Here is a 21,884-nt window from a genome sequence, read left to right on the forward strand (position 1 = left end):
TCTCATTGCAATGGGTTCAGAGAACTTAATAGAACATTTTTATTACCACCGAAGCATAGGCCATTATCTCTCACATCCAGAGCAGAATTATTGCTACATGCTCTACTTACAAACTTCACTGTATGGATTTTTTTCTCTTAAACGTCCTCACAACAAACAATTTTTCCTATCACTTTATTGCTTACATTACTGAAGCGCATTGCAAATCACAAAACACTCCAGCGTTTCTTCTTAGGAAAAGAGGTTTGGTGCCAAACAAAGAGGTCACCACCAAGGCTATGGAAGCACAAGAAATCAGAGCATCAAACAACTGTTATAGAGAGATGGTGGAAGTACTTTGAAGAAAATTCTTAATCTTTAGATTTACAATTCTCTTTTCTACTCATTTCAGAATTCTCAATTGCCATAACGTTCAATTGTAATACACAAAGTGAAGCAGCTGTATAATGGCAGCTTCTCTGACACTCTCCGTGCTATGATATCTTTCTGAAGAACCTTTTCAGGGGTTGATATGAAGGGAGCATCTCCAGGCCAAGTAATATCCTTTTTTTTTTTATTTAAATCATGAAAAAGCCTTCAAAGAGAAGCACATACTGCATTTAAGCTCTCTTCAAGTACCAAAGCAAGGATTTTCTAATCTTAGTCTTGCAAAGACAGCGACAAATGAGCACCTGAAATTTTAGTACATAGTTTCAGAATAGCATCGCATGTGGCCCAGTGACTGCATAACAGGGATGCGTGGTGAGATCAGGGAGCAGGATTATAAAGAGGTCGTTCATGCACATAGCTACCAGAACACAGCAAGCACAAAGATACCAGAATGGCAATATATACCATTAATCTCTCATCAGCCAACTTCCTTGTGGATTTCCCTTCTTTTTTTTCCAGGCAAATCACATTGCAATGGTTAGTTTTGAGGAGACAGAGGTTTATACGCTGTGCCTGTCCTCAGCGAAGGCTAGACAGGAGTAGAAGTTCACTGGGCTTGCTGAGATTCTGCCATTACATGCTGATATCAAAACAGGAGAAGATGTTTCTGACAAAATAACCACTTAGGGATTATATTTACTTAACCCCATCTTTTCCACAACATGCACTGAACTCAAATTTAATGCTCTTCCCCTAAAACAAGCTTCTTTCAGGTGTGGAAATAGGTGAATGACATCTGAATTCCAAAAACCATACAAATACTTGCTCACTCTCAAGCGTAGCCATTTTAGCTGAAGAACGAACCAATGTAATAGAAAAATCACATTAAGTTGGAGGGAGAGTAAATTAATGGAAGATTGAACCTAAAACAGGCGGCCAAACTCTTCCACAGGTGAAGACTTCTTCAGAGTACAGTCTGGTCATTATTTTCCAGCACAACTCCACCTGCAACTCCAGGATTGCTTTTTTGCTCTTAGCCCTCACCAAGAGGTTGTAGAGCTTAGCATTCTGTACTCTGCAGAAGGATCGAGACTGAGGAGATAATACATGACATTCACTACTCTCTTGTCTAGAAGGAAATAACCATACCAAAGTCAGACTCCAAATCCACTACGGTGAGACAGGCCTGCACAATGGTTTGCAGCACTTTTGGTAAATTACACTTGGATGATCCAATCTAACACTCTCACAGAAAACTGACTTGTGCTGGAAGGGATAAGGACACCATCCCTCAGCACAACCACAACTGCCAGCAGATAATATGACACCCAGTATCTGAGTAGGAAGAACCTGCAATGGAAGTAGTATTTGAGACCATGCTCCTCTTGCCTTGCTACGCACAACTACGTGTGCTCTACACAGAACTGTGCTTAAAATATTATCAGCGGAAAAAAAAAAAAGTTATCTTTATCTGCACATTTTCATATTTCAGCTCAGCGAGGAGTGTAATGGGGAGCGAAAACAAACAAAAAACAAAACAAAACAACAGCCAGACTCATGAAGAGGTAAAAACAAACATCTGTTTAGGAGCTTTTACAAGGGACTGGTGAGATTAAAGGAGTCTGGAATGGCTGCAAACGAAAACTGCAATATGAGTGGACCCAGTTCAGTTGAAGGTGTGCACAGACCCTAATCTTCAAACACTTTCACCTTTACCCTCCTCCTTGCGAAACAAATATATTACCAGAATATTCAACAGGTCATCGCACTACGCTACATGATTCACTTCTTCTGGAGGACTAGAATTACTGAGAATGCTCTGTACTGAATCAGAGTGCTGTGGTCACACAGTGCAATCCATACCACTGTGCTAGGACGCAAGAATTTCACTGACAATCATGCTATGTTGTAGGAGACTGGGCCAATCTAACACTCAGATAAAGGAGAAAAAATATGGAATAAGGTGTTTCTTTTCTCAAAGCTAGAAAAGATTAAAAAAAAAAAAAAAAGGGAAGAAAATCCGGCATGCCTTGAATGCTCTTAATAATTATTAGTCTTCAGTGAAGTGGATCACTACACTCATCATACAGCAGCAACTTGAGTTATATGTAAGTACGGTTAGCAGAGAACAGCACATTTTGATCCCGTTAAGCCTTTAAGTAAATAAATGTAAAGGATAGAAGAGAGTTTGTCTATTTCTGGGGTTTCAACATGTGTTCAGATTGGAAGTGATGTTTAATGAGCAACATAGGCAATCTTACCAGCTGCTTACAATGAAACATTTAACACCAACAACAGCAGACTAGATCCTCAGGCTCCAAAACATCTCCACCCACCTGACAGCATGGTAGTAATCATTAGTTAGCAGGGAACACAAGAAGGAATTGAACTATCACAAGTCATACTTTAGATGTGTCTTATCTTTAATTTGGGACCACAGTGCAGTCACTTCAATGTTGTAAGCTGATCCTAGCTCTTCAGTGCTTTTCATTACTTCAATTTCAATTCACTCTTCATACACGCATATACAAGGCACAGGGTAAAATTTTCCTTGCAATTCACTGAAAATACTTAAGGTACAAAGTTTAAATAAACAGAATTTAAGCAGTTCCTTCCTTTCTCTACAATTCTTCTGATCGATAGCTTTTGAAGCTTAAACATGTTAGATCCACTAACGAAACAGTTTCTGGACAGAGTTTGACAGCTGAGGCTAATTTCTGTCTGAGCACTGAAGCTCTGATTACATGGATTTTGTTCACATATTTAAAAAAAACTATTATTGCCACTGCTACAATTCCATTAAGACCTATAAGATATCCCTGATTAATTGCTCTCAGTTTACTTCTTCAAGTGAGTGGTGTTTTATAGCCACTGCTATTATTTTTGTCAACGTAAGAAGGGAAGGATTACACTCCAAATTATCTTCTAACTAGTTTTTTTTTTAAAAAAATAAAAAAGTCTTTTTCTCCAGCAGCCTTGACGCAAAGAAAAATACGATGCCACAAATTCATTATAGACTGTAAAAGAAAGCATTTCTTTCAATACGGAGAAAAATATTTCTTAGGAATACTAGCATGATTTTTCCTTCAATTTTCTCTTTACTTGATTTCTGTAGCCAAAAAGAGATGCTGTGACATGAGACCAGAAAAGCTTTGATGTTCCAGACATCGCAGAAGACTTCTGGAGAAGACAGCACAGTACCTAGAAATACTGAGGGATACTACTTCTCATCCTAAAATGGCAGCAGTTAGGGTTGCGTCCCTGCAGTGGTCAAAGCAGTTTTCAGAGGATGACCCCTCTTCTAGATTCCCAAGACTACACCATACTAAGAATGCAAAATTCCTAAGTTTCGCTGCTGTTGTTGTGACTTTTTTTTTTTTAAATAGATCTTCGCACCCACCGATTCCTAAATGTCTAAAGTCAACAGCTCAGACTGGCTGCCAGGTACACAGAGAGCGGCAAATGGAGATGCAAGTCTCTCAGGGAGACTCAACATCAGGTTCAGTACTTGGCAGTTTTAGTATGGGTGACACTTGTAGCCTCTGCCAGCTTGAAAGAAAAAAAAAAAGAAAAAATATCTTGAGTCATGTCCAAACATGGATCTTCCCAGGGGTAACCTGTCAGCTGTCTGCATGGCATAATGTAGTTTTTAAAAGTAGATAAATTAACTGTTTTTGGTGGGGAGGGAGGGTTGAGAGGGCTCCAGTGTCATTATCATTTTACAGATGGGTATGTGCTTCTATTTTTTTTTATTATTATTATTATAAAGAGGTACGAAGTATGCTGTCATTAAAAACCTGCAATCTGGTTTTTAGTGTCTGATCCAATTACGTGCACATCTGGGAAGACACACAACCAAATAAATAATTGGAGAGGTGCAACTCTGAAATGACAATTGTTATTCATCGATCTTTTTCTGTAAGTCAAGATTGAGAGATGTAAACTTCAAGTGAATGAGATCTCCTGGGTGAGATTCTGCAGTTCAAACACAGTAAACAACTGTTGTCCTCTGATGCACATTTTAGTACTGCTGGAGGCAAACTTTCTAAATATTAATAAAAAACCTACTACTGGCAGAGTATACAGATGAAAAGGAAGCCTGGGAGCCAGCGCAGAATTTCTAGCCACATCTGAAGTCTCATCAAAGAAACATGCATTTCAGGTCAGAACAGAAAGGAGATTCCCTAATTTTCACCAGTATTTCCCCTTCTGAAATCTCAGAGAGAAAAATCGAGTAAACTGCAAAATATTAAACATGCTATATTGCAAGCCTGGTGGAAAAAAAAAGGAACAGAATCAGCTACTCTGTGTCCAAAAGCCACTAGAAGTCATTGGACTAAACCATTTCTGACATTAATATGTTGGGTTGTTTGGCATTTTCTTCCTGAAAGCATAGCTTTGGGATGCCCTGGTACGAAGGAGACAAGCAGCACGTACTTGCCCAGCTGTGCACACAAGCAGCAAGGGAACGCACAAGAGCTGCTCTGATGCAGACTATCCGAGCAACCACATGCTGCTCAGAACTGTCAGTTTGACTTGTCACGGAGAGACTCTTCAAGTGAGTGGTGGGCTTTGTATTAGGGAAATGCTTGCACATGAAAATGACATCCCACCTCGGGCGGATTAGGCAGTGTGTGCTAGTAGAAAACATTCATACTGTTCTGATTTCATAAATCTCAGAGACGAGAACAACTTTTCAGTTTGGCCCAAGGAGTTGCAGTACCAAAACCGGTGGGAGGTTCTAGCGACCACCAAATCTCCCGAGACCTCAGTAGTAGGTTTGGGATCAACAGGGCCCTCCTGTTTCTAATTCTCTGGCAAAAGTGAAGGGTACGTACTGGCCCAGACACGGCCTCCACAAGGCACTCACTCTTTCCACCAATATTCCCCCCACTGACATCCCTTCATCTCCAGGGGTCAGCATCCCACCAATTACAGGCAGATCCATAGGCAGACCATTTTCATTTACAACACTCTATTAGATACCTGGGTAAAAAATCTGGCACAGGCACAGGTAAGCAAACATGCCCTAACAACACAAAGAATTATGGTAGGTTACCAGCAGAAATGCCTCTTGTTCAACACTCGAGCAAAAATATTACAAGTCAAAAAGACAGCATCACAAGTCTTACTCTTGAAAACTTCCGCAGAGCACTTAATCAGGAGTATTCTATAGATCTCTCTGGAATTATTCCTATACTTAAAGCTAGTCACACTTGGTACTGTGCATGAATAGAGGACAACACTCCGCCAAGAGCAGATAAAACCCAATCCATTTCAAGAATATCACACAGTTTGGTTTGAATATTCACATAAGGCAACGCATCTGATATCATCATCTCACTGTCCTTTTACAGAATGCCTATAATCTCTGCTGAATTTCATGCTGGTAGTCATTGGCTGCTGCTTATAGGCAATTGAACTGCCTGTGAATCAACTCGTGCACCACACAGTGCCATTAAGAGTTGTTCAGGGATAGACTATCAATGCTTCACTCATGGAGAAATAAGCTGAGTACTTCAAAAGCAAATTTGATTGAAATTAAAACATGCCAAGTAAAGTCAAGGCTTTACCTTTTATTTCCAAAATTAATTCTATTATTTCCTGGAAGCATTAGGTACTCTAGAAACTTTGACTGCATTACTTTAAGAATTCCACGATGAAAAAACTGGTATATTGAAAAATACAGATGAGGGAAAAATGCTCTACGCATCACAACCAATACCCCAGTTTCATTTTAAGGGATACTTAAAAACAACAACAACAACATCAATCTGTTGTTCATCATATGTACCACACTGACATTTACACTTGTGGTTGCCTGAAAATATAGCAGCATTACACATCCTGCTCATAAAACAATTTTACAGAGTAAATGGAAGTATCAAACAAAAATATTTATTGACAATTTCAGTTCTTAATTTTGGAGTTGAAACTTCTGTCTAGCACTTAATTGTGAAAAAAAACAATGTTCTGTACTCAGTTGCAACTTTTGTGCAAGTCCAAGCAACAACTGCAGTATTTTTTAGATGAGCCTCACTGATAGCTTTTCACTTCCTTGAGGCCTCTTCTCTTCTTACTGAATGAACTCCAGGGAATGGCATTATGTCGGGCTCTCCAGATGGATTATGTGAAGCCATAGCTCAATGTCATTTTCAATAGCAAGGCTCATAATTAAAGGTCAAATAGTCACTTCATCTGCAATCAATCAATAGAAGAAGTACTAATAGTAAGTACTAATCAATCAATGGCAAATGCACTAATAAAAGCCATGCATCAAATGTCTGCGTATGCGTGCACTCACATGTACTGTGCATATATGTGAGCAGGGAAAAGGAGAGAAAGAGAACAAAGTGCGGGTGAATGTGCCAGAAGGCACTGTGAGGGCTGTTCATCTTCACTACTTTTAAGTTCATATCTTGTTTCACTCATTACATCACATCTTTTTTCTCTGCACATAATGTACTGTATTTAAAAAAAAAAAAACAACCTGCCAAAGCACCCACCTCTACACAGAAAAATCATCTCGTGCTTCTAACTACGAAACACAAAGGCACCTACCCTGCGTAATTTGTCCTTACACAAACATGCCACGCACTCTGATCCTTGAGACAAAAAGTGTGTCAACTGTTCTGTCTACAAAATAAAACCCAGCATATGGGAACAGCACTCATCTCTGTGCAAAGCGAGCACTTACTCGTGGATTCAACAGTAGAAGTGGCAGTTGGCCTCATGAGCACGCGCTGCATGGGAATTTGTTGGTTTCATAATACGGTGTGGGAGAAAGTGACTTATAAAAGTCTTCTCATGCCTTTCCCATTACCACTTCTAAAGCTTTAAAGCTGTCAGCTCTTCTCCCACTTTTGTTGGTACCACTGGAAACTCCCCAGGGAAGGGACCACACATACCTATCTGGAACTTCACCTGCCAAGCTGAGAGAAATCACTTTCAAAGTGAAAGAACAAGTCTTGGGGGGCCATTTATACACTACCACTGGAATCTCGAAGACAAACAAAGCAGAGTTCCACAATGGATGGGAAACCAGACCCTGAGATGCAGCTGTACTTTCAGGTACTGTAATGAAATGGAGAGGGAAAAACTCTTCCTGCCACAGAAGAACAGAAGGTTCCTCACTCAATGGTCTATAATAAACACCTCTGGACACCGAGAACGTGACAGAACAGCAAAGCAAAAAAGCTATGTCTGATCTTGTTTCTGTTAAGATCAGGGCAGATAAGGCTGTGCTATAGATTTTACTGTCACTCAGATACTGCTGATCCTGAAGAACAAACTATATTCTCTCTGCTGTCACCTTCAGCGAAGGAAAAAATGCTAGTTACTGCTCTGGTTAACAAATCTAGTTTACAGCATCAGCACAGAACCGTACCTCATCTTATTATAGCTTTATAGAACCTGATCCTTTTTTTTCCACACAGAAATGCATATTTAAGCAGCTCTGTCTTACCAGGACCTGGTACTAGTAACAAACAAAGTAGAACACCAGTGGTCTCAAAGCCAGCCAGCTTCTGCACAGTATGCAGGCCTACGTCATGAGAACGCTGTGCAAAGTACACAGGAGAGTGACGGGGCCTCTGGCCTTACCAGAGATGGGCTCTCAGAGACTACCAGGGCTCATGCTCGGTTCAGCACTTAAGTAATACAAACAAAACAATTTGCAGTTATTCTCTTAGAGACATGGCAAGCAGCAGCAGTATTGACAGAATGCATACAAAACTGATTTCACTGGGAAGGAAAGGACGGAATTACACATTTGTGCTATCAAATACAATCAACTTCTCCTGTGTATTATCACAGCTGTGTCCTAAGTTCGTATGCATCTCCATGTAACAGCCAGAACAGCAGGGCGTTATGACTTAGGTGTGGGGTTGTTTTCTCTAAGTACAATTATGACTGTCCTGCCCATTGCAGTCTCATTTGCTAGTTGAAGCTTCAGTTTCACAGGACATTTGGCTGGAAAGAACTTCAAATGTCATTTATCTTCTGCTTTCAGTCAGAATCAGCTCCAGTTTATCTAATTCCCAACTGAGGCTTGCCTACAATGATAAGGGATTCCAAGACATCAATAGGCAGTATACCCCATGGTTAAAAAGCTTTTACATCAGAGTGGTTTCCTTGACTGTTACCTTAAATCTTCTTCACTGTAACAAAGCTTTTTTCCTTTTCTAAGTCCACTGTGAAAGAGGAGCTTCTTTTTCCTACTTGGCATCAACACATTTCAAGACCACTACTTTACTTCCGTTGTCATCTCTAAAGAATTTTGGTTATTTCAACCTTCCTGAAGGGTCGTGTTTATGAGACCTAGGATCACTTATGGTATGCTCCTCCAATCTCTTTTCAGTTGATCCACATCATGTTTGAATCCCCAAGACCATACCATCCTGTCAGAAGCCATAGTATTCTCAACCCTTTTGACTTTTTCTACCACTCTGCAATGCATAGCACCAAGGAAATTTATTTTGTTTGATGTGGTATGCACTTGACAAAATCTATGGGGCTGCTACTCATATTCTAGTTTCCTCCTAGGCTGTTAGAATTATTTAAACATTTCAGTAATTTTCTATGAAGTTTAACTCACTGTAAGTCCTCAGCCCCTCCTCATTTCCCTTTTGAAAGGAGACATTATATTTGCCTTTTTCTTGTCTTCTAGAAACTCACCTCCCACAGCCTGCCAAGGACCCTTGCTAACCACTCTGTAGCACAAGTCTGGCTGAAGCAAAGAATCCAGAGCTTACTTGAGAAGACCTCAGCTCTCTAAGTCCAAACTTGTTCTTTCCTTACTCCAGGCTTAACTCCTGTCTTTCGTATTAACATCAGCTTCATTTATCTTTGAAAGACAGAACCCTGAAAAGACTCAGTCGCATACACATCTTCACGTTTTATATTTTCGAAAACAGTACAAAAATATTCAAGTACTAGCCATTTCACTGGCTGAATGTAATGGATGAAGCAGTATCAGGAAGCTTTAAGTGGGACTCCAATTTAGCAGTATTTTCTGGTTTACACCAGAACATCTTATCATCACAAAGGGATTTTCAATGACAAATATCTGAGTTGTCTTTCGATACATTAATTCTAATAAATAAAACAATGTCACACAAAAAAAAAATCTGCAGACTTAAAAATCACTTTTTTTTGCTTATGTTGAACAGAAGACAGGTATCCTCTACTTATGATTTCTGAATGCACTCCATGCTTTGATTTCTCATACACGCATCCTAGTTTTGAAGTAAATGATCTTTACTGTGAGACTGGGAAGATATACCTTAGAATGTTTTCTGAAACAAAGTTGAAATGTTATCAATACTGGCAACAGAACAGCAGCACAAGAAAAGAGAAGTCCAACTTTCTGGAAGTGAGAAGGTCTTATCATACAGCCACTGAAATCTCAGAAAACTCCGTTTCTTGCCCTGTAGTAAGCATGTATCATATCTGCACAAAACTATTATCCTACTATTAACACCGTACAGACAATATTACTTTTCACACTAAAAACAAAACCTTTAAGCAGAGAAGTCAGTAATCAACAACAACTTTTTTCTTTCAAGAAAGCAAGGCACGAATATTACTGCTGTTTTGCTTAGAAGCTTATCTCCTGACTTACCCAGGGTGAGAGATTTGTGTGTGGAACAGAAAACGATAGCCACTGTGTCTGCTGGGGTGAAACCAGAGTCATCCCTAGGAAAAAGAAGTTTTAAAAACCTCTATTAGAAAAACAACTCTTAAAACATCATTGATCAAACGCATTACTTTGAGGATCCGTATGCATGTTCACATCCTTTTGATCAGTACTAGTGACAGAAAAAATTCACAAAGCAGAACTGTTTCTCAGTTGTGGCAAACTCTCTAATGGATAGAGTCTCTCGTGAAGGGAAAGAGTTCTGAACGCACAGTATATAGGACAACTTAATTCCAGCTGGGGCTACTTTTGCAAACATGCTATACCACAGCAGTGGCCAGCTCACCTCTGTAAAGTAAGAGAATTAACTAGGACTTCTTTTCCTAGCCTGTAAGGACAATAAAACACTCAGTTTAGATAGTTTATTGATTCCACGCTATAAGCATTGCTTAGAATATGTAGTTTTCTTCCACTTCAGAGAGGGTTTAGGCATCGTAAGAAATTTTAGGGTGAAAAAATGGCACGCAGAAGTATACGATTGGCTCACACCTTTCATCTGAATTTGGAATCATCTTCTGAGATTCTAAATACATATCATAGCGTCCAAGCTGGTTACAACTTAAAACATTTTAGATTTCAGGGACAGACTCCTGCTGGGACAGATTTTTTCCCCAGCTCAGATACAGCCATCCAAAAGTTATTTAGAATTGCCTTCCAAGGTCAGAGTATGACCTTGTCACAGATAAATTTTCTCGTGGCACTAAAAAAAAAAAATATAAGTAGCTGTAAGACACAGCACCTTTCTTTCTGATTTTCCCTTACAGATACTGTGTGATTAATATAAAGCATATGCCTGTTGTCTGCCGTATTATGGCCCTTTGCATTCAGCAGAGTGCTGCTAAGGAAAATGCTCCAGAAAGCACCAAAGGACAACGGTGGACATTCTAACTAGCTCAAGTAAAGCCTTTGGATCACTGAGCTCCTTGATAACACCATTCTGACTGTTCTATTTTTGAGAAGTGAATGTACAACTTTTCTTCCTAGTCGATATTTAAATAGAAAAGAAATATATCTCTACCAAACGTCAGTTGAGGACAACTGTCTGTTAAGAATCTCCGTATAAATGTAACACATTTGACAAGTACAAAGAAGACGGGACTGCCAGCCCAGCAAATGTGTCTTGAGATGTAAGAAGTCAAACCGAGTTCTCTCTCTCATATGTCATCAGCATGTCTGCAGGGCAAATTATACCTTCAGTGACATCTGTGCAAATCCATTTTTTTTCAGTGCATGAGGTATAGCAGTGATTGATTGAGATTTAACAACTCTGTAATTAACACACAAGAAAGGACTGAATTCAGGTCCCGTTCTCTTAGCTTAGGAAATCCTAACAGAGAAAATGCAGCAAGGACAATATGAGATAACAAAATGAGGTCACCCCTATTCAGAAATTCGCTCTTCAGACATTTCTGTAACACTCAAAACAAGAGCCATCACACACGCTTCTGTTTCCGGACACTCAATTACCTTGTAGAGAAGAGGAAAGTCAAAAACATGAAGCTCATCTGAACAGAAAATACTGAAAGAGAAACAGGTTCAAATTAGACTTACATCACAGCAGTAAATGTCCCTTAAATCTCTGGGAGTGCTGTGTACCTGCCTTTTGTACCTACACAAGAAGCCAGGCTGGACCAAGGCAATCCAGAAAAACCCAGCAACAGACAACCCTTAAAGCAGATGATTAGGAAAATTATGTCTGGAACAACAACAGGCATCATCACATCTGAGAAAGCTAGCGCTAGTGTTCTGCCTACACGGGTTCTTCTTGAGGTAGTGTCTGAATCAAGTATTTATTCAAACAATTAATGATGGAGGCTCACTGTTGCATGCTGCTCATCTGTTTTCACTACTTTTGCTTATTGGGTCAACAACATGAGATTTGTTGGATGTGCTCTGATTGCCAAGTACTTAAACGAAGTCCCATTCTATTTAACAGAAAAAAGTACAATGTGTAAGCACAATTGCAATTAAGTATTCTCACACACTGGATACATTACTCTCCAGATGAATGATAATAATTAACAGAAGATAATTACACACGTTTAATTCCCTGTGAGACAAAGGCTAATTCCTGAACTGGGCAGTGCACATCAGACAAAGCAGCTGTTCATTCAAGCTCAGTCAACTTTGCAAGCGTGGCTGTTTTGCACACACTGCGGGGAGATCTCCTCTCTGCCAGCTCACACGATACCTGCAGGGGTTCTGGGCCATGCAGAGCCCACACTCGATCTGTGGCGATGTCGGGAATGAGCTCAGGGAAGCAGTCTGCTCCCCAGCTGTGCCACGAGTAGCTGCTGGGGCTGCAGAGACCAGCTCTGCACCGGAGGGCAGGAACTCCCTGCAGAGCTGGAGGAGAAGCCCTATGACCTATACAGACCTTTTCGGGGCCTGTGTGCGCTATGGAGGGAGGGCTTTTACTTTCAGCAGAACCTAGGGTGAGTTCTCTCCCTTTTCCTTGCAAAACTTTGAGTGCAATAAGGCTAATGTGCCCCTGAGGGTACTGCAAGCCAAGACAATGCATCTGATTGCGACCTGAGATTATAACTGGGCAGCGTGGCAGGGATATTAGCTATTACCAGTGACATTTTCCATTCTCTTACGTACATTTCCTAGGATATATAAATGTCACCTCAGCATGCACTTAATACTTCTTCATGAACTACAGAATCAATCCATTGTTCCTGAACTACAGTTTTCCTGCAACTAAGTACATTAATTTAATATGCACAGAAAAAAAAAAATCACTTAACACATATGATTCTGTATTGCAATATGCAGGTGCTGCTACCAATTATCCCTTGTGCACGGTTTGCTGTGGCTAGAATATTAACATAAAACCTACATGAAAACATTAATCAGCAGAATAATAAATATCGTTTCATCTCAGAATCTTCGTGCTAATTTCCCTCTGTGGTATAGCAACACAGACATACAGCCAACACACCCAATGAAGGTACAGAAACTTTTATCTGGATTACAACATAAATATATTCACTCCAGAATTCCTTACTCTTCAGCTTTATAAATATTTTAGAAAAAACAGACATCTAGTATCTTCGCAGCAGCTTCAAGGCTTATAGTTAATATTTGTCTGAAGTAACTCCAATTGCACACACTGGAAATTAAAAGCACAGGTCGTGTATGTAATTACACACGGCACAAAAGCCAAGCACTCTCTGCAAAAAGAAACTGTAAGAAAGGCAATGGAAGCAACCACTTCACAACTGTTCAAGAAAGCGCCTTCTTAGCAGAAAGGCAACTTCTTTTGAAGTGGTCATCACAGTAACTAAATTACTTCTCAGTTTTTCTGTATGTTAAGGCAGAGATAGAGATTTCTATATCCTTCTTCCCCTGACAACTCCACTCTTACACTCTCAGGTGCCTGCGCAAATAACTATTTAGTCCGTTCTGAAAAAGCTCATTAGAATGGCTTCTTTCACTCATCTCAGAGTAAAGTATTTGCACAGTAGCGATTATTGTTTCATGTGTTATTTTATACACACGTACTGTTTCACAACCCCCCAAAAGCTGCCACAATTAGAACGTGTGAGACAGAAAAACTGACCCACAAAGGACGGGGCAAATTTCCCGGTAACTTCAGTGACAGTGGAATTTATACAGGATACATTATTTGTGTTAGACAGAAACATGCACATACACATATTTGAGGAAGGTGATGCACTGATTTCTTAAAATAACAGTTTCAGGGAATTTGAGATGTGTTTTGTACTGCAATACGCTGCAGTTACTTCACCTCTAAGCGAACTGAAACTGCCTCTGCACAGTCTGAAATGAGACAAGAATTACCTACTGGGAGAAGAGACAGTGCCTGTACACCACTGCCCTTCCCTGGGAGGTAGTGATCTGCAAGTGTATTTTTAACTGATGGCAAAGATACCAGCAGTCTATTCTCATGTGTGCATTACTTAAGGCTGAATGAATAGAGTGCTTCTAAAACAAACTCGGTACCAAATGCCTTCATCCACAGGAATGTATTAACACCTTCAAACTCCCAACTACTTTTTAGGTTTGCACAACAGTAAGGAACTATTTAAAAGCAAAGCAACATTTTGAGTAACAGCTCAAACGCAAATATTTTCTTTTTGTTCAGAAGACTTCTATGCAAACATGGCTGTTAAATAATCAAGCAGCCAAAATCTGAACAGTCATGAACACTTGGCAAGTGAAATCACACCCCATTAGAAAGGAAGGATCACCAAGCTATCTCAGGGCTCACCCCTCTAAAAAGCTTACTCAATCTCCTAAAAGCATCCAGTGCCTGAGAAGTAGTCTATTTAGTTTACTGGATACATTCCAAGCACAAGCTCTAAACCCGTGCCAGTATTCCCTCAGCCTCACTCCTTCCAGTATGTATAAGCTCATTGCACACAAGAATTGCTGATGAATTAGATGTTTTAAGGTTATACTTACTTATAAACACTATTACAATCAAGCTGAACTTATCAAGGTCAATATTTGGATTGGCGAAAGTATCACAGAATGTAGTGTAGATGATCATCAGGAGCACGCAGCTGCTGATAGTGCCAAATGGAGGCTTCTTCCTTTCAAGCCAGTCCTTGATGTATCTTCGGACAATCTGAAACACAGAAATCAACAGGTTGCCTCTTTTCAAACATGCAGGAAGCCAACTTGGGCATCACAAAGTGAATCTGACAGCAGAAAGACACAAAGAGAAGAGAGTAATTTGGATGACTGCCACAGTGGATTTCAAAGCTTCCCTGCCACACAACTCTTCTTCTGGGGAATTTAACATTTGTAGTGCAACTTCCACTGGGCGTCCATAATGAGAGTATATTTTCAAGTACATTCAAATCCATCCTTAATCATGCCAAATGTTCTTTGCTAGCTGTCACTGAGACATGCCCATTAAGCCTCCCTAAAGTTTATCTCCTCTGCTGATACTAATGGATGTATGTAATTATCACAGTCCCCTTTGCATCAACAGACAATTCCAAGCGCAACTCTGGGAATCTTAAAAATCTGACATCTTCAGGAATTTTAGGACAGTAGATAATCGAAAGTGATCCATGGAACATTTTAATATTTAAATAGCCAGCGATGCACCAGAAGTTTTTAATTAAATTATAACTCAAGCTTGAAAAGCAAAAGTGCATGTGTTGTGGGAGTTTAAATAATTCAAACTCCGAATATCTAGAGTTTTTGTAAATCCAGAGACAAATGCCATTTGCACGCTTTCAGAATAGCAGAATTAACACATGAAAACAAGCAAACCGACTGTACTTAGCCCAACTTCCACACTTTCAGGAAATTGAATCCAAAGTTGTTTCTTAAGGTATTTTTTTCCTCTTTCACAAACACCTAAAATTTTTTTTAAGTAAATTCCACTTCCAAATTATGCCAAGTACTACAGAACAGTGCATCACCAGATACAATATGTCTACTTCAGCCTTGCCTAGGGAATTGCTTTTAGTTTTTCCTCTTCATTTTATATGGTTTGAAAAACCTTTTTAAAGCTTTTCTCATACAGCTGTGATTTGTGTTAATTCTGAAGTGATCACATCATCTTGCCTAATTTTTCCTGAGGCTCTGAATATTCTCTGTTACCTTATTCTTTCAGAAATAATAGCATAAGACCCAAAAACAATTATAGCAGAATGCTCCAAAGAAGTTTCATTACCTTCTACAGTAATACCATTAATAAATACCACCATTACCGGTTTGTATTTTCCAAGTATTTGAGATTAACATTAAAGCATCATCACCATCACAGAACATTTTCGCACACCAACTGCCAAAGCTGCTGGATTGACCTCAGAGCTGTCGGCTTCCTCATTCCCTTCCCTGCCTGTTTGCAGAGGTCTCGAGAGGGAAGTATTCCAAGTAGCTATCCCACTAACCAAAGAAAATAAACCCAATAAGCCACAAAGCAGGTGTTCTGCTAACAACCCTGCACGTGGAGTTAGAGGGCACCTGAGGAGTGGCTGAGGTCCCTCGGTTTGTTCAGCCCCGAGCAGAGGAGGCTGAAGGGTGGCCTGAGGACAGACTTCAGCTCCTCACGGGGAGCGGAGGGGCAGCACTGAGCTCTGCTCTCTGGTGACAGGGCTCAAGGGAACAGCATGGAGCTGTGTCAGGGGAGTATTAGGAAAAGGTTCTCCACCACAGCATGGTCAGCACTGGAACAGCCTCCCCAGGTAGTGGTCACAGCCCCAAGCTGACGGAGTTCAAGTCGCATTTGGACAATACAGTTTCAATCTCAGGTGGTTCCTTGTGGATCCAGGAGTTGGACTCAAAGATCTACGTGGGTCTTTTCCAGCTGAGGATGTTCCATCATTCCATGGGGTTCACAAAAACCTCAGCAGGCTGAAGACCATTGCTCACCCAACAGTACTTCTAAGCTTCCCACTGCTGAAGAACAACAGGTTTACAGGAAACCACAATAGGAAACATTGAATGTTTCCTCTGGAGCACTGAACTTTAACCTTCCATACTTGCTAGATGTTAAAGAGAGAACACACAGCCTGTAACACCACAGAAAGCATGGCAAAAACAACAGAGTAGCCAAGTCCTAAGCTGCAACAAGTCAGGACTTGTTTGAATGCAACTGCTGTGAACACAGAAACAAAGGAAAGAAACCGCTTACTTTAAGGCCTCAGGTAGACAGGGATCTCCAGAGAGATACCCTCACCTCAACTGCCAAGCCTTACATGAGCTCTGGGAAGGGGTGGATCCTGGCTTCATTCCTTCTCCTCACCCAGGAACATTGCATGCACCTGAGCTCCCCCGGGTTGGCCCTGCCATCCCACCAGGTGCTCCATCACTGCTTCATGCCATGACTTAGCATTTCTGCTACACCAACGCAGCTGCAAGCAAGAGTTCAGAGTGCAGCATGACAGAGACGGAAAGCCAAGTTAGCTTAAACTGAGCAGATCTGGGACTTCGTAAGCAAAAAGCAAAAAAATTTCACCAGTACAGTAACTGTTTTCTAAGGAAGTTAAAAAACAAAAACCCAAAACCCTAATATTCCCTAAATTGAGGATACACTGGGGAAAAAGGAAAAGCTACTGACAAAGACAAGTCCACTCATGCACGGCCCTTTTGCAAGGCTCATACTAAAAGTAACCTGACGCTGAAAAAGGAAAGTTACAGATAATTACGCCACAGTGCAATTTAAATGGTGCAATTTAAGTGCAATTTGAATGTGTCTGTACAAGGTATAACTATAACATGTATGACAATACTGACTCTGTACATGTATTCAACACACACTGATGCTTAAGGGAAAACATTTTAAAGCTGAAAGAAGTACTTAATTGAAACCTTCAATCAGCTGGTACCTTCTTTAGATATCCGTCTCTACTGAGTCTGCAATTATTGTGAATAAGTGTGCACAAATGTCAGCTTCCTACTACACTTACTATAACAAAAAGAGAAATAACAAGATGTAATCAGACCATGTAGAACTAAACTGTGGCTTTAGAAATTCATCAGCTTAACTCCGTGTCACATGACATATATACTGTAAACCCACAGATGAGTACGTCCTCTGTAACACAGAATCTGATATATTTTGGTCTTCTCTCAAGGCTCAAAAATATGTAAAATTTCAGAGGCCAATTCAGCATATAATCACTGATTCCAAGCAAACCGAATTCTTACATAATTTCAGAGAGGAAAAAACCAACCCAACAGGTATTCATAACATTTTTCACAAGGAAGATCACATCAGCTGATTATTTTGACTGACAAACAATTTATTTGTTACTTATTCATGCTCTGCAGAGTTGTTTCAGGACTAGGATGCTTTTAGAGCCTTTTAATTCTTAACCCAATTTTATAACTTTGCAGTGTTTAAGAAAAAAAAAAAAAAGAAAAAAAACAAAACCACAGCTTGCCAAGTTCCATAGGGAAATAATGATAAATCCCACAAATACAATAGAGTCAACACATGTGAGAGGTACAGAATTAGGCAGCAAACCTGCTGGTTCCGTGGTGATGGCAGACTCTGACAGCCAGCCTAACAGAGGTTGAAAAGCCACAAGCGGCACAGACTGAAATGATTAAATAAAGAATCCACTAGGTAAAATCAGAGCCCGAGGAGGGACATTAAGCTTCATTTGTCTGCAAATACAGAGAGCTAACACAATGATTTTTGTGTGTTATGCGCTGAACCAAAGACGCCAGACTCAAGCACTGTACTGATGTGCTGCTTCTTTGTCCATTATCTCCAGCCTGGTATTTTGAAGTACACACCACTACAAGGGGGCACAAGCACCAGAGAGACAAGCAGTAGCAAAAATGTCCAAATTGATATTTCTGTGAACAGATGAACTCAGCCTGGAGCAGAAACGTGAAGAACTGACATCCAAAAGAGATGCACTGCTCTGACACACTGATGAAAAAGAGCAAAAAGGACAACGCTCTTTAGATGCAATAATTCCACAGACCCCAGTGAAAGGGAATTCCTTATGTTTAAAGAAACAAAAAACAAAAAACAAACACAATTAGAAATAACACTTCTAAAGTAGGGGGAAAAAAAGGCAGAGATATAAAAATAACCAGAGTGAACCTTAAAAGCAGTTAAAAGTATACCTTACATGAGGAAACACTGCAGGATGCTACCTCATCACAGAGAAACCACGCACAATTTAAGGCACAAAGGCCTTGCAACCCCTAGCCCTGCCGAGACCTCCTGCAGAATTACATCTACAAGGAGAGCTTGTGGCCTATGGTAGTGATTCCATCAAGCACAAAGAACCACAAGGTTTTTCGTGCAGATACAAATGCCAGCCGAAGTGCGGGGGAATTCCTGACAGCTTACCTGAGGTTGCACATATAACAACAAGGCTCAAACTGGCTTCATGGAGAAAACCAAGCAGAAGTAAAAATTTGCCTAAGATGATATTTTATAACTACACTGTGTGATGAGAAATGCCGAATAAAAGGAAGACAAGTTAAGTGTTAACCAAAAAAAAAACACGTCCTTCAGGCAGCTACCATCTAGTGCCTAGGACCTGGCCATCTCCAAAGGCACTTCTCCAAAATCACTTCAAAAACAGTTCCAGGCTCAAACTTCCCTCTAGGCCAGAATTTAACTTTTAGCAACGATGCAATGTAATTACATATCAATTAACAGAATTGAGCCCATTTCAAATTAGTTCTTCTGCCAGAATAGTTACGTGCCATGTACTTATCCTCCAGTCTGCTCAGCATCCTGCTGTAACCTTCTTGTTGACACAACAGTCTTCCCAAGCAAATGGGCTGTTTATCTTCTTAATTCACTTAGCATGCCCTGTGCAAAAAAACACGACCCGCTCTTCCAGGAAAGCAGGTAAATACTGCTCATCTGTTATAAGATCATACATGAAAATAGTAGGAGATGCATTATAGAAAAACAATTATCTTATTATACCTTCATAACAGTCAAACTATATATCCAGAGAAATCCATCAGTAAAATACAGTTAGACTGTTTCCACCTGCCTGCTCAAGTGCTGGACACACATGATAAAAAATGCAATAAACAACGTAATTCATTAATGATCATTATTATTTGATCTAAATAGGACAAGGAGCTTTTTTTCCTCCTTGTGTACATGGAATGGAGCCATCTCTGACATACGTAATAAACTATACCTTTTAAAAACTACCACAATTTTTAACTTAACTTACTTTAAGCTCTTGAAGTTAAAAACAGGAGGAAATGGTTGTGAAGCCATTTTTCTCTTTCCACAAGAATATCTCCTGGTATTTGCATCATTATGCAAAGTAGATTTTTTTCGAAATCTATCTAAGTTTTGGGAGTGATGTACACATTTAAGGGAATTGAGGCTTTCACTGCACTTTTGCTCCTGTTGCTTTTTAGCTGTTGTTATGGATTTCAAAACACCCAGACAAAACACCTGAGCTTTAACATTTCAACAAAGAAATACAAGCTACTTTTAACTTGAGTTCAAACACATGAGGAAGCAAGCCAAAACAACGCTGCATTTGCCATTACCCCTAAATGCAGTAGTTATCTTACTTTGCACCTTAAGGTAGGATTCCTAGCTAATTCTTTACTACTATTTTCACTACTGTATCTTTGCAACACAAAATGCATGGAATATAGGGTACAATTATCAGTGAAGCTTGGAAAACAGGACAGGAGAGAATATACTAAAAAAAAAAAAAAAAAAAGAAAAACAAAACAATGAAAGTGAACTAAGAAAATCACTAGAAAGGAGAAGCTATCAGGACAGAAGGGAGGTTACATCGGTTGCAGTTTTTAACATACGATATAGATAAGATGCAACTTCTTTCTCAGAGCTATGTAACACCACAACCCTCCACACAACCAGGGTCCATAGTGCAGTTCAGATGCACTGACCTTTCCAGAGAGGAGCTTCTACCACTGCACCAGACCCTGTCCTGATCACCTGACAGGGACAGCGCCCATTCTTACTCACTCCTGGATGCTGTCATAGAGACCCAGATACTTTCCAGGTTTCTGGGACATCAACAAACATCAAATCTGTCCTTATTCTACAATCTAATTAACTAGTTCTGAAGATGAGACTGGGGAGAAAAAAAAAAAACTAAACTGTTTCTGAAATCTGAGGAAAAAAATATATATATATTTATAAGCCACTTGTTTCCTTTCCTCAGTTTACCAAAATCCTCTAAAAGCTGCTTTACTTCATTCTTCCCACCAATTCGCTCCTAGGCGATAGCTCCTGACACACACGTCTTCAAACCAAATGCAACAAAGTCCATGTAAGGCCACTTTGAAAATTCATTTTCACATCTTGGAGCAATTTACAACTGTTGCTTTAAAATACTACAAACAGGTGCAACATGGCAAAGACTGTCAAGTCACTCTGTAACAGCAGTACATATTTTTTTTTGCATTTTATATTTCTTCGGGGACAAGGTTTTGTTTCCTGTTGAGTCAAGTGCTAGGAGGGAGTGAACCGTGGTCCGAGTGATGATCTGACATCTCAGTTTTCTGCAACAAGGTTCTAGAAGCACTCGTGTCTCAGGATAGCACTCTTCCTGCTCCCTGCAGCTCCCTGGAGCCTGAAGAGGTAGGACTGCTTCTGTGTGGGTTTCAGTTACGAGACGGAAAGCGTTTGACACCGCTCCCTTTTTATATCACTTGCTTTGAGCAGCGTTCCCAACCCCCTCCCCACAACAAATGAGCATCACCTTAAGACAAACTGTTCCTTCTGCTCATTAGCAACTGCCACGTAGCTTTGCCTTCCAATTTCTTACTCTTCCAAAATAAATACATCGCTAAGCCTTTTAGCTTCAGTTTCACTGACAACTTGTACTGCAACATAGCGCTCCTTTTAAGTTGTGTTTATAAACACACCTCCAAAATGCTGATGAGGTTCCTCTGGAACATTTTGGGCAACGATGCAGAAGGCACTTAAAATCCTTTACTTGTAGAACACCGAGATTTTTGGCGTGACTAGGTTCTGTTCAACGACCTTCATTTTATAGATTAGGGAAGAAGAACCACTGGAATGATAACATTAATTTTAGCTTTAGTTAAGGTCTGTTTAATATGAAGTGCCCACTTTACACTGGCAGACAAATTACCAATGGGGCAACTAGAGAATGCATGAATGATAATGTACAGACAAGCTTTTTATTATTTATTCATAGAAAACAGTGGGTTTTGGTGTGCTGCTTTGAAAAAATGTTCAAACTAGTAGAATAGAATGAAAGCACAGTGAAAATTCTATTTCATTAACATTTAATCATAAATTGCTCTTTAATATAAAACATAAAATAAAAGTCTGTCATAAGCACTTAGGTGCAGCGAATAGACAAAGTCTTCAAAATGAGAAAGGAAC

General features: G+C 39.9%; 1 protein-coding gene across 2 annotated transcripts in view; it reads right to left on the reverse strand.

The window, feature by feature from the left end:
• The window catches only part of SLC10A7 (solute carrier family 10 member 7), a 148,083-nt gene that overhangs the window by 13,025 nt on the left and 113,174 nt on the right, over positions 1-21,884 (reverse strand). For both annotated transcript variants that reach the window (XM_042870852.1, XM_042870853.1), the window contains 3 exons: positions 14,498-14,663; positions 11,534-11,585; positions 9,992-10,065 (listed from right to left, as the gene is read on the reverse strand). In XM_042870852.1, coding sequence (XP_042726786.1) covers positions 9,992-10,065; positions 11,534-11,585; positions 14,498-14,663 — 292 coding nt within the window. The remainder of the gene's footprint in view (positions 1-9,991; positions 10,066-11,533; positions 11,586-14,497; positions 14,664-21,884) is intronic.

Source organism: Lagopus leucura, unplaced genomic scaffold, assembly GCF_019238085.1.
Source record: "Lagopus leucura isolate 7727_CA_CO unplaced genomic scaffold, USGS_WTPT01 Super-Scaffold_100004, whole genome shotgun sequence".
Lineage (NCBI taxonomy): Eukaryota > Metazoa > Chordata > Aves > Galliformes > Phasianidae > Lagopus > Lagopus leucura.